The sequence below is a fragment of the Anolis sagrei genome, chromosome 4, assembly GCF_037176765.1.
Source record: "Anolis sagrei isolate rAnoSag1 chromosome 4, rAnoSag1.mat, whole genome shotgun sequence".
NCBI lineage: Eukaryota > Metazoa > Chordata > Lepidosauria > Squamata > Dactyloidae > Anolis > Anolis sagrei.
In genome coordinates, this window is record NC_090024.1 from 135,512,090 (window position 1) to 135,525,258 (window position 13,169).

The 13,169-nt window shown below is 39.8% G+C and overlaps 1 protein-coding gene across 30 annotated transcripts in view; it reads right to left on the minus strand.

Moving 5' to 3' along the window:
* LOC132774269 (protocadherin gamma-A4-like) overlaps positions 1-13,169 on the minus strand; it is a 393,640-nt gene that overhangs the window by 188,612 nt on the left and 191,859 nt on the right. The window contains exon 1 of one of the 30 annotated variants that reach the window (XM_067467717.1): positions 10,555-13,145. The exons of 27 other annotated variants lie outside the window; for them this stretch is intronic. In XM_067467717.1, the coding sequence (XP_067323818.1) occupies positions 10,555-12,963 (2,409 nt within the window). In that variant the 5' untranslated portion in view covers positions 12,964-13,145. Of the gene's footprint in view, positions 1-280; positions 2,460-5,961; positions 8,513-10,554; positions 13,146-13,169 lie in introns of those variants that run through there. 2 more of the 30 variants (XM_067467718.1, XM_060774235.2) reach the window with 2 other exon arrangements.

The following is a 13,169-nucleotide window of genomic DNA, read 5'->3' on the forward strand; positions in this document are numbered from 1 at the left end:
TGAAATATCCCCAAGCCTAGATCATTCATACTCAATAGCTTTCATTCAAAATTATGGCATTTAGATAGAATCTTTCCAAATGGGACCTGAAATAACTCACAATTCAAGAAAGAATAAACCATTCAAATTTTTAAAGATTATTCAATAAAGCCAGAATAATGAATGAAAATGGAGACTTAAGAAATGAAATATATTATTAATTGGCTATTCAGTAAAAGTGGAGTAGAAAATTCAGTCATAACGTATTACAAAATAGGTAGATATTAGGGAAAAAACTCACCCCATGATCATTACTCATCTCTGTCCTTAAAATATTTTCTTGATTGGCTGTCAATAGCATGTCAGAATTCTGATCACTAGAAAAATTCCCTGCAGCTTGAACGCTTGGTGCTGGAAAGGTAAATTCCTGTATCCTGGACTCAGAGGATAAACACAGCTGATAGGAATAAGGCAAAGTCCCTTCTTCATAATTTGGTGGGAATATGACAGCATTGTTTGAATGGGGAACTGGACCAAAGCATTGTAAGAATTTAGGACTCCCTGATCTTCGAACCTTCGTCAGAATGGCCAAAATCACTGTCAGGAGGAATAAGAAGGATATCAAAGCCAAAGCAAGGACCAAATAGAACTGGAGGTCTGACTGATACTCTGGATCCCTTGGTTGGCTGTTAATTTCTGGAAGGGCCTCTTGGAAGGTTTCAGCAAACACTAGATTAAGATTCACAGTACTGGATAGTGGAGGCTGGCCATTATCCTTCACTAAGATCACCAGCCTTTGCTTGACAGCATCTCTTTCTAAAAATGTCCGTGATGTCCTGATCTCCCCATTATGGGCCCCAATTGTGAAGAGCCCTGGCTCAGTGGCCTGGACCAGATGGTACGAGAGCCAAGCATTGTGCCCAGAGTCTGCATCCACCGCCACCACTTTGGTCACCAGATAACCCTCCTCAGCTGAGCGAGGCACCATCTCAAACAAGGCTGAGCCCTCCATTCCCTGAGAAGGATAAAGAATTTGAGGGCTCTTGTCATTCTGGTCCAGGATGAAGACCTTCACAGTGGCAGTGCTGCTGAGGGGAGGGGAGCCTCCATCTTGGGCTCTCACTTCAACCTGAAACTCCTGGCACTGTTCGTAGTCAAAGGAGCGCTGAGCATAAATGACACCACTTTCAGAGTTGATGGAGAGGTAAGACAAGAGAGGCAGCTCCTGAATGTTGCTTCTGAGGAGGGAGTAAGTGATTTGGCCATTGCGTTCCAGATCTGGATCTGAGGCTTGGACATGGAAAATGGAGGAGCCAGAAGGATTGTTTTCTGGTACATAAGAAGCGTAGGAGGATTTCTCAAAGGCAGGGGCATTATCATTGATATCTGAAATCTTCAGGAAAATGATTTTCTCAGTTGAAAGAGGGGGCGTACCTTTGTCTGTTCCTGTGATTGTGATATTGTACTCTGGAGTGCTTTCCCTGTCCAAGGGACCATCTGTAAGAAGCTTGTAGAAGTTATTGGGTGTTGACACTACTTTGAATGGCAAAATTTCTTTCAAATAACAAGTAATTTCCCCATTTCCCCCAGAATCTTTATCTTTTATGTTGATGAGTGCTACTAGAGTTCCTGTTGCTGAATCTTCAGGTATTGGGCTGTTCATAGAGGCAAGGATCACTTCTGGAGGATTGTCATTCTCATCTAATACTTTTATTTCAACTTTAGCATGAGCTGCTAATCCACCTCCATCTCTTGCTTCTATTGCTACTAGATATTTATCAGCTTCCTCATAGTCCAGAGTTTCCTGAATTGTTATTTTCCCATTTTTTGAATCCAAACTGAATTTCTGGCGAGCACGTTCAGGAATGTTTCTGAAGTTATAGGTGATTTGACCATAGGAACCTGCATCTTTGTCTGTGGCTTTCACCTGTACAACTAGAGACCCACGTGGTGTATTCTCTTTCAAGTTCACCATATACAGCTCTTGAGAGAAAACTGGAGAGTTGTCATTGACATCAATGACTGTAATCCATATTTTGGCTGTCCCTGTTTTTGGTGGCTTTCCTCCATCCAGAGCCATAAGAGTTAAATGGAAACTGCTTTCACTTTCATGATCCAATTGTTTGTTCAGTACTAACTTTACATAAGTTTTTTCAAATTCTCTCTCTGTCATGTCCAGAACAAAGTACTGATTTATATTAAGGCTGTAATCTTGTATTGTATTCATCCCAATATCAGGATCCTCAGCTTGCTCAAGGTGAAATGTGGCTCCTGGCAAAGTTAATTCACTGATCTCCAGTTTGATATCACCATGCAGAAAATGTGGTGCATTGTCATTCACATCCTGGACCTCTACAATTATATGAAAAATATTCATAGGATTTTCAGCCATCACTTCAAAACTGATGGTGCAGGATATACTTTCCCCACATATTTCCTCTCTATCAATTCTGTCATTTACATAAAGATTCCCATTTTCTGCACTGATAATGAAATATTGCTTTTCCCCTAAAGAAAGGATATGCAGATTGCTACTTGCAGTATTTAGTTTCAGATCTTTAGCAAGATTTCCCACAATGGAGCCCTTTTCCAGTTCTTCAGGAACTGAATACTGAATCTGTTCTGGAGCAGCTTTGCAAAACAAAGAGAAAAATAAGAGAATTACTTGCCTTTGGAGAGATCTGCTGCTGTGTTTGTTCATGTTCTCCATTCCAGTCTGTGAGGAAATATGTATTATCCTTGTCTCATATAATCAGATAAAATGAAGAATTTCAAATTCTAATCCAGAAATAATGATGATTTAAGTTGCTGTTTTTTGGTTCTTTATAATGTAGTATTTCCTTTTCTCAGAAAGAAATGGTTGCATGTCCCTGCATTCTGCTATTTCCCAGTGAATAAGCAATTTCACTGCACAAAGCATCCCTGGAATGGCAGTTCTTTGCTGGCCAACAGTGGCACTCTGAGGCCGAAAGGCAGAACTACAAGCTATGTCTTAAGCAATTCATTTGAACAGAATTTATATTTGGCTGGTTAAAAGTAGAGGAAGCACAATAGCACATATGTAGAATCCATCCCCCTCCCCCCCCCCCCCCCGTCTCATTGTAGAAAACTGTATCAGAAAGTAAGTGACAATTCATACTTATTTTGTGCTTTAAATGTGCCGTCAACTTGTGTCTGACTTACAGTAATCCTACAGCAAATCTATCACAGGAGTTTCTTGGCAGGATTTGTTCAGATGGGGTATGAAGAAGACTTCCAGCAATCACCCCCCCCCCCTCATTTTTTTTATATAAACACTTCCATTTACTCTTCATGAATGTTAAGAGGTAGCATATTTAAAAGTTCTAGGAGATAGATTATTTTTAAAGAAACACAAAAGAAAAGAAAAGAAATCCCTTGAGTCCTTTATGTTGTCCATAACGCAAAATCTGTTCCAGATCATCTGAATCTAAGTGTTCACTTCAGATAATTATTTAGTCAATGTGAGAAAGCTGAAGAGAAAGCTGTGGTTCCAACCATATTTTGGCAGTGTTGTAAATTCCCACCCCCTCTGGTAACTGTATTTAAATTCATTACTTATAAAAATATGCCAAGTGGACGACAGACAGAGATGTCTTTAGAATGCTATTCAAACTCAATTCATTTCCAATCTGACACAGTTCAGCTGACCTATAAGATATACTGAAATGTATAGCTATAGTAGCTAAATATATGAAGATAGGAATATTAAGTAGAATACTGATAGTACAATGAATCATGGAATAAAGGTTTCATAAAAAAAACAATACGTTGTGACTCAGATCCAAGTTATTTCACATATTGTATAGTATTTACTTTTCTCAGGAATAAATGTTAGCATGTAACTGTGTTATGCTATTTTCTAGCCAATAAATATGGACCGACCTGGGCTATGTGATCATCAGGCAAGGCCCTACTGTCAGTCCCACCAACATTGCAAGAAAGATTGGTGGAGAAATGAGAACGAGCCTTCTCAATGGCCGTCCTTGGCCTTTGGAACCTGTTGGCCCCTTCCCGGTTGTCCTTGTGATGGCAGGCTAAAACCATTTATTCAGACATGATTTTGAAACATAAGGTAATCAAAGAACTGGATAGGCATGCTAACTTTTTTAGGTTGAACTATTTTTTAGCTTATATATATTTATTTCTGTATTTATAATATTTTAACTGAATTGTTCTAATGATGGTAATAAGTTTAATCCAAGGGAGCCTCCGGTGGCACAGTGGGTTAAACTGCTGAGCTGCTGAACTTGCTGACCAAAAGGTCAGTGGTTCAAATCCAGCGAGTCGGGTATGCTCTTGCTGATAACCCCAGCTTCCATCAACCTAGCAGTTCAAAAACATGCAAATGTGAGTAGGTCAATGGGTACCGCTTCGATAGGAAGGTAATGGTGCTCCATGCAGTCATGCCAGTCACATGATCTGGGAGGTGTCTATGGACAATGGCTTAGACATGGAGATGAGCACCACCACCCAGAGTCAGGCACAACTAGACTTAATATCAAGGAGAAAACCTTTATCTTTACCTTTGGTATAATTCAATTTTAATTCTACTAACTTTTTGTATATTTTAATGGTATAGCTTTTTAAGTTGGGAGGCACTCTGTATCCCAGTCTCCAGGGAGAAGCAGGAGCAGAAGGAAGAAGAAGAAAAACAACAACAAGAAGAAGAACAAGAACAACAACAAGAAGAACAAGAAAACAAAACTCTACTACCAGCAATAATGTACATCCAGCCTTATGCTAGGCATGGATTTGCGTTGTGGCACTCTCCAAAATGAATAGAGAAGGTGGAGGCAGAAGGTGATGGAATGGTGTTCTCAATGAAAGTGAGGCCCAGTGTGTTTTTAAATAAAGGGGAAACCAATGATATGGCTTTCCTCCTTCTCCTTGTGTTATATTAGAACCGCTAATTCACAGAGTAGGTTAACCCCACATTTCGTGACCATTTCCCAGTATCCTATTGATTATCTTTTTTATGCCAGTGAAATAAATTACAGGGATGTTGTTTGACTTATAGGTGGATATACCTAAGTCTTCCAATTGGTTAAATTCGGTTGCCCTCTTGAAGGGTAGCTTATCCTACATCTCATTCAGAAGCTGATCAAGAGGATATCAGAAAAGAATCGCTCTTAGTTTCTGAGTCCTTTGTCTCACCTTTCCAGGTAGATAGCATAGGAAGCTGAGGAGAATAACAATGTGTCTCAATCACACTTAAGCACAAAACATAAGGAAACTAGCAACCTTAGTTACTACTTGTATCCTGGTATCCCACACAGATTAGTAAGATAATGGATCCATGCAAGGAAATGAATCCTCCAAAGGGTCTCAAGTAGACCACCCATATTGTGAGACGATACATTTACAAGACAGACCCACCTCTTCTCTGGGAAATTTGGCAACACCAACTCCCTCCAATTTTCTACACCTCCTTCTGAGGTACAAAGAAGACTAGTGTCTGTCAGGTCTATAGTTCCTGAACAGCTTGGTCAATGTGTGCTTTTTCCAGCTCTCTTCAAGTGCCTGACCTCTCACGCAGCTTGAGCAAAGGCTACATATATACAAGGAAAGATGTGCTCCTAAATACTTGTACTAAGACCTAAAGTATCATATCATATCCCGCAGTCCATGGGGCTGCTCCTTCGTCATGGTCAAACACACCTGTGTCTCCATGCCCCAGTAGATGAAATATCCCCAAGCCTAGATCATTCATACTCAATAGCTTTCATTCAAAATTATAGCATTTAGATAGAATCTTTCCAAATGGGACCTGAAATAACTCACAATTCCAAAAACAACGAACCACTCAAACTTTTAAAGATTATTCAATAAAGAGAGAATAATGAATGAAAACTGCGAGTTAAGAAATGAAAATATATTATTAATTCGCTATTCATTGAAAGTGGAGTAGAAAATTAAGTCATAATGTATTACGAAATAGGCAAATATAAGGAAAAAACTCACCCCATGATCATTACTCATATCTGTCTTTAAAATATTTTCTTGATTGGCTGTCAATAGCATATCAGAATTCTGATCACTAGAAAAATTCCCTGCAGCTTGAACACTTGGTGCTGGAAAGGTAAATTCCTGTATCCTGGATTCAGAAGATAAACACAGCTGATAGGAGTAAGGCAAAGTCCCTTCTTCATAGTTTGGTGGAAATATGACTGCATTGTTTGAATGGGGAACAGGACCAAAGCATGGTAAGAATTTGGGACTCCCTGATCTTCGAACCTTCGTCAGGATGGCCAAAATCACTGTCAGGAGGAATAAGAAGGAAATCAAAGCCAAGGCAAGGACCAAATAAAACTGGAGGTCTGACTGATATTCTGGATCCCTGGGTTGGCTGTTAATTTCTGGAAGGGCCTCTTGGAAGGTTTCAGCAAAGACCAGATTCAGACTCACAGTACTGGATAGTGATGGTTGGCCATTATCCTTCACTAAGATCACCAGCCTTTGCTTGACAGCATCTCTTTCCAAAAATGTCCGGGATGTCCTGATCTCCCCATTATGGGCCCCAATTGTGAAGAGTCCTGGTTCAGTGGCCTGGACCAGATGGTAGGAGAGCCAAGCATTGTGCCCAGAGTCTGCATCCACTGCCACCACTTTGGTCACCAGATAACCTTCCTCAGCTGAAAGAGGCACCATCTCAAATAAGGCTGAGCCCTCCACTCCCTGAGAAGGATAAAGTATTTGAGGGCTCTTGTCATTCTGGTCCAGAATGAAGATTTTTACAGTAGCAGTGCTGCTGAGGGATGGATTTCCTCCATCTTGGGCTCTCACTTCCACCTGAAACTCCTGGCACTGTTCATAGTCAAAGGAGCGCTGGGCATAGATGATGCCACTTTCAGAATTAATGGAGAGGTAAGATGAGAGAGGCAGCTCCTGAATATTGCTTCTGAGGAGGGAATATGTTATTTGACCATTGCGTTCCAAATCTGGATCTGAGGCTTGGACACGGTAAATGGAGGAGCCTGAAGGATTGTTCTCTGGTACATAGGATGTGTAGGACAATTTATCAAAGATAGGACAATTGTCATTGATATCTGAAATCTTCAGGAAGATGATCTTATCAGTTGAAAGAGGGGGTGTGCCTTTATCTGTTGCTGTGATTGTGATATTGTATTCTGGAGTGCTTTCCCTGTCCAAGGGACCATCTGTAAGAAGCTTGAAGAAGTTATTGGTTGTTGACACTACTTTGAATGGCAAAATGTCTTTTAAATAACAAGTAATTTCCCCATTTTCCCCAGAATCTTTATCTTTAATGTTGATGAGTGCTACCAGAGTTCCTGTTGCTGAATCTTCAGGTATTGGGCTATTCAAAGAGGCAAGAATGACTTCTGGGGCATTGTCATTCTCATCTAATACTCTTATTTCAATTTTAGAGTGAGCTGCAACTCCGCCTCCATCTCTTGCTTCTACTGCTACTAGATATTTATCTGATTCCTCATAGTCCAGAGCTTCCTTAATGGTTACTTTCCCATTTTTTGAATCCAAACTGAATTTCTGGCGAGCACGTTCTGGAATGTTTCTGAAGTTATAGGTGATTTCGCCATTTGAACCTGCATCTTTGTCCGTAGCTTTCACCTGTGCCACTAGAGACCCACGTGGTGTATTCTCTTTCAGGTTCACCATGTACAACTCTTGAGAGAAAACTGGTGAGTTGTCATTGATATCAATGACTGTAATCCATATTTTGGCTGTCCCTGTTTTGGGTGGCTTCCCTCCATCCAGAGCCATAAGAATTAAATGGAAACTGCTTTCACTTTCATGATCTAGTTGTTTCTTCAGCACTAACTTTACATATGTTTTTCCAGGTTCTCTCTCTGTCATGTCTAGAACAAAGTACTGATTTGTATTGAGGCTGTAATCTTGTATTGTATTCATCCCAATATCAGGATCCTCAGCTTGCTCAAGGGGAAATGTGGCTCCTGGCAAAGTTAATTCACTGATCTCCAGTTTGATATCACCATGCAAAAATTGTGGTGCATTGTCATTCACATCCTGGACCTCTACAAATATATGAAAAATATTCATAGGATTCTCAGCCATCACTTCAAAACTGATGGTGCAGGATATACTTTCCCCACATATTTCCTCTCTATCAATTCTGTCATTTACATAAAGATTCCCATTTTCTGCACTGATAATGAAATATTGCTTTTCCCCTAAAGAAAGGATATGCAGATTGCTGCTTGCAGTATTTAGTCTGAGATCTTTGGCAAGATTTCCCACAATGGAGCCCTTTTCCAGTTCTTCAGGAATTGAATACTGAATCTGTTCTGGAGCAGCTTTGCAAAACAAAGAGAAAAATAAGAGAATTACTTGCCTTTGTAGAGATCTGCTGCTGTGTTTGTTCATATTCTCCATTCCAGTCTGTGAGGAAATATGTATTATCCTTGTCTCATATAATCAGATAAAGTGAAGAATTTCAAATTCTAATCCAGAAATAATGATGATGTAAGTTGCTGTTTTTTAGTTCTTTATATTGTAGTATTTCCTTTTCTCTGAAATAAATGGTTGCATGTCCCTGCATTCTGCTATTTCCCAGTGAATAAGCAATTTCACTGCACAAAGCATCCCTGGAATGGCAGTTCTTTGCTGGCCAACAGTGGCACTCTGAGGCCGAAAGGCAGAACTACAAGCTATGTCTGAAGCAAGTCATTTGAACAGAATTTATATTTGGCTGGTTAAAAGTAGAGGAAGCACAATAACGCATATCTAGAAATGTTTTACCCCCAACCTAATTGTAGAATACTGCATCAGAAAGTGATAATTCATCCTTTTGTTGGTGCTTTAAATGTGCTGTCAACTTGTGTCTGACTTACAGTAATCCTACGCAAATCTATCACAGGGTTTTCTTGGCAAGATTTGTTCAGATGGGATGTGCTTCTGTTTTCTTCTGGGGTTGCAAAAATGTCATGTGCTCAAGAAGGGAATTTAATCCTTGTATCCTCAGTCATAATCCAACACTCAAATCGTTACACCACGCAGTCTCTATTTTTCTTGTATTGTATTCCTATATTGGAAGATATGCCTCTCTGGGGCTTTCTACCAGGTATGAAGAAGACTTCCAGCAATCAGCCCCCCCCCCCCCCAATTATGTAAACACTTCCATTTACTCTTCATGAATGTTAGAGGTAGCATATTTAAAGGTTCTGGGAGATAGATTTTTTTAAGAAACACAAAAGAAAAGAAATCCCTCGGATCCTTTATGTTGTCCATAACGCAAAATCTGTTCCAGATCATCTGAATCTAAGTGTTCACTTCAGATAATTCTTTAGTCAATGTGAGAAAGCTGAAGAGAAAGCTGTGGTTCCAACCATATTTTGGCAGTGTTGTAAATTCCCACCCCCTCTGGTAACTGTATTTAAATTCATTACTTATAAAAATATGCCAAGTGGACGACAGACAGAGATGCCTTTAGAATGCTATTCAAACTGAGTTTATTTGCAATCTGACACAGTTCAGCTGATCTCTAAGATATACTGAAATGTATAACTATAGTAGCTAAATATATGAAGACAGGAATATTAAGTAGAATACTGATAGTACAATGAATCATGGAATAAAGATTTCATTAAAAAAAACAATACGTTGTGACTCAGATCCAAGTTATTGTATAGTATTTCCTTTTCTCAGGTAAAAATGTTTGCATGTAACTGTGTTCTGCTATTTTGCAGCCAATAAATATGGACCTCCCTGGGCTATGTGTTTATCAGGAGAGGCCCTACTCTCAGTCCCATCAACATTGTGAGCATGATTGGTGGAGAAGTGAGAATGAGCCTTCTCAATGGCTGTCCTTGGACTTTGGACCCTGATGCCCCCTTCCCTGTTGTCCTTGTGACGGCAAGCAAAAAGCTTTTATTCAGATATGATTTTGAAACATAAGGTAATCAAAGAACTGGATAGGCATGCTAACTTTTTTAGGTTGAACTATTTTTTTAGCTTATATGTATTTATTTCTGTATTTATAATATTTTAACTGAATTGTTCTAATGATGGTAATTAGTTTAATTCGAGGGAGCCTCCGGTGGCATAATGGGTTAAACCGCTGAGCTGTTGAACTTGCTGACCAAAAGGTTGGTGGTTCAAATCCGGGGAGTGGGGTATGTTCCTGCTGTTAGACCCAGCTTCTGCCAACCTAGCAGTTCAAAAACATGCAAATGTGAGTAGATCAATAGGTACCGCTTTGACGGGAAGGTAACGCTGCTCAATGCAGTCATGCCAGTCACATGATCTTGGAGGCGTCTATGAACAATGGCTTAGAAATGGAGATAAGCACCACCTCCCAGAGTCAGGCACAACTAGACTTTATATCAAGGAGAAAACCTTTATCTTTACCTTTGGTATAATTCAATTTTAATTCTACTAACTTTTTGTATATTTTAATGGTATAGCTTTTAAAGATTATTCAATAAAACCAGAATAATGAATGAAAATGGGGACTTAAGAAATGTAAATATATTATTAATTGACTATTCATTAAAAGTGGAGTAGAAAATTCCATCATAATGTATTACAAAATAGGCTGATATTAGGAAAAAAACTCACCCCAGGATCATTACTCATCTCTGTCCTTAAAATATTTTCTTGATTGGCTGTCAATAACATATCAGAATTCTGATCACTAGAAAAATTCCCTGCAGCTTGAACGCTTGGTGCTGGAAAGGTAAATTCCTGTATCCTGGACTCAGAAGATAAACACAGCTGATAGGAATAAGGCAAAGTCCCTTCTTCATAGTTTGGTGGGAATATGACTGCATTGTTTGAATGGGGAACAGGACCAAAACACTGCAAAAACTTGGGGTTCCCTGATCTTCGAACCTTCGTCAGAATGGCCAAAATCGCTGTCAGGAGGAATAAGAAGGATATCAAAGCCAAGGCAAGGACCAAATAGAACTGGAGGTCTGACTGATATTCTGGGTCCCTGGGTTGGCTGTTAATTTCTGGAAGGGCCTCTTGGAAGGTTTCAGCAAAGACTAGGTTAAGACTCACAGTACTAGATAGTGGTGGCTGGCCATTATCCTTTACTAAGATCACCAGCCTTTGCTTCAAAGCATCTCTTTCCAAAAATGTCCGGGAGGTCCTGATCTCACCATTATGGGCACCAATTGTGAAGAGTCCTGGTTCAGTGGCCTGGACCAGATGGTAGGAGAGCCAAGCATTGTGTCCGGAGTCTGCATCCACTGCCACCACTTTGGTCACCAGATAACCTTCCTCAGCTGAGCGAGGCACCATCTCAAACAAGGCTGAGCCCTCCATTCCCTGAGAAGGATAAAGAATTTGAGGGCTCTTGTCATTCTGGTCCAGGATGAAGATTTTCACAGTAGCAATGCTGCTGAGGGGAGGGGAGCCTCCATCTTGGGCTCTCACTTCCACCTGAAACTCCTGGCACTGTTCATAGTCAAAAGAGCGTTGAGCATAGATGACTCCATTTTCAGAGTTGATGGAGAGGTAAGATGAGAGGGGCAGCTCCTGAATATTGCTTCTGAGTAGCGAATATGTTATTTGACCATTGCGTTCCAGATCTGGGTCTGAGGCTTGGACACGGAAAATGGAGGAGCCAGAAGGATTGTTCTCTGGTACATAGGATATGTAGGACGATTTATCAAAGGAAGGAGAATTGTCATTGATATCTGAAATCTTCAGGAAAATGATCTTATCAGTTGAAAGAGGGGGTGTGCCTTTGTCTGTTGCTGTGATTGTGATATTGTACTCTGGGGTGCTTTCCCTGTCCATGGGACCATCTGTAAGAAGCCTGTAAAAGTTATTGGGTGTTGACACTACTTTGAATGGCAAAATATCTTTTAAATAACAAGTAATTTCTCCATTTTCTGCGGAATCTTTATCTTTAATGTTGATGAGTGCTACCAGAGTTCCTGTTGCTGAATCTTCAGGTATTGGGCTGTTCAAAGAGGCAAGAATCACTTCTGGAGCATTATCATTCTCATCTAATACTTTTATTTCAATTTTACAGTGAGCTGCTACTCCACCGCCATCTCTTGCTTCTACAGCTACTAGATATTTATCTGATTCCTCAAAGTCCAGAGTTTCCTTAACTGTTATTTTCCCATCTTTTGAATCCAAATTGAACTTCTGGCGAGCACGTTCTGGAATGTTTTTGAAGTTATAGGTGATTTGACCGTATGAACCTGCATCTTTGTCCGTGGCTGTCACCTGTACAACTAAAGACCCACGTGGTGTATTCTCTTTCAAGTTCACCATGTACAACTCTTGAGAGAAAACTGGTGAGTTGTCATTGACATCAATGACTGTAATCCATATTTTGGCCGTCCCTGTTTTTGGTGGCTTCCCTCCATCCAGAGCCATAAGAGTTAAATGGAAACTGCTTTCATTTTCATGATCCAATTGTTTCTTCAGTACTAATTTTACATAAGTTTTTCCAGATTCTCTCTCTGTCATGTCCAGAACAAAATACTGATTTATATTAAGGCTGTACTCCTGTACTGTATTCATCCCTATATCGGGATCCTCAGCTTGCTCAAGGAGAAATGTGGCTCCTGGTAAAGTTAATTCAATGATCTCCAGTTTGATATCACCATGCAGAAAATGTGGTGCATTGTCATTCACATCTTGGACTTCTACAATTATATGAAAAATATTCATAGGATGTTCAGCCATCACTTCAAAACTGATGGAGCAGGATCTAATTTCCCCACATATTTCCTCTCTATCAATTCTGTCATTTACATAAAGATTCCCATTTTCTGCACTGATAACAAAATATTGCTTTTCCCCTAAAGAAAGGATATGCAGATTGCTACTTGCAGCATTTAGTCTCAGATCTTTGGCAAGATTTCCCACAATGGAGCCCTTTTCCAGTTCTTCAGGTATTGAATACTGAATCTGTTCTGGAGCAGCTTTGCAAAACAAAGAGAAAAATAAGAGAATTACTTGCCTTTGGAGAGATCTGCTGCTGTGTTTGTTCATGTTCTCCATTCCAGTCTGTGAGGAAATCTGTATTATCCTTGTCTCATATAATCAGATAAATTGAAGAATTTCAAATTCTAATCCAGAAATAAAGATGATGTAAGTTGCTGTTTTTTGGTTCTTTATATTGTAGTATTTCCTTTTCTCAGAAACAAATGGTTGCATGTCCCTGCATTCTGCTATTTCCCAGTGAATAAGCAATTTCACTGCACGAA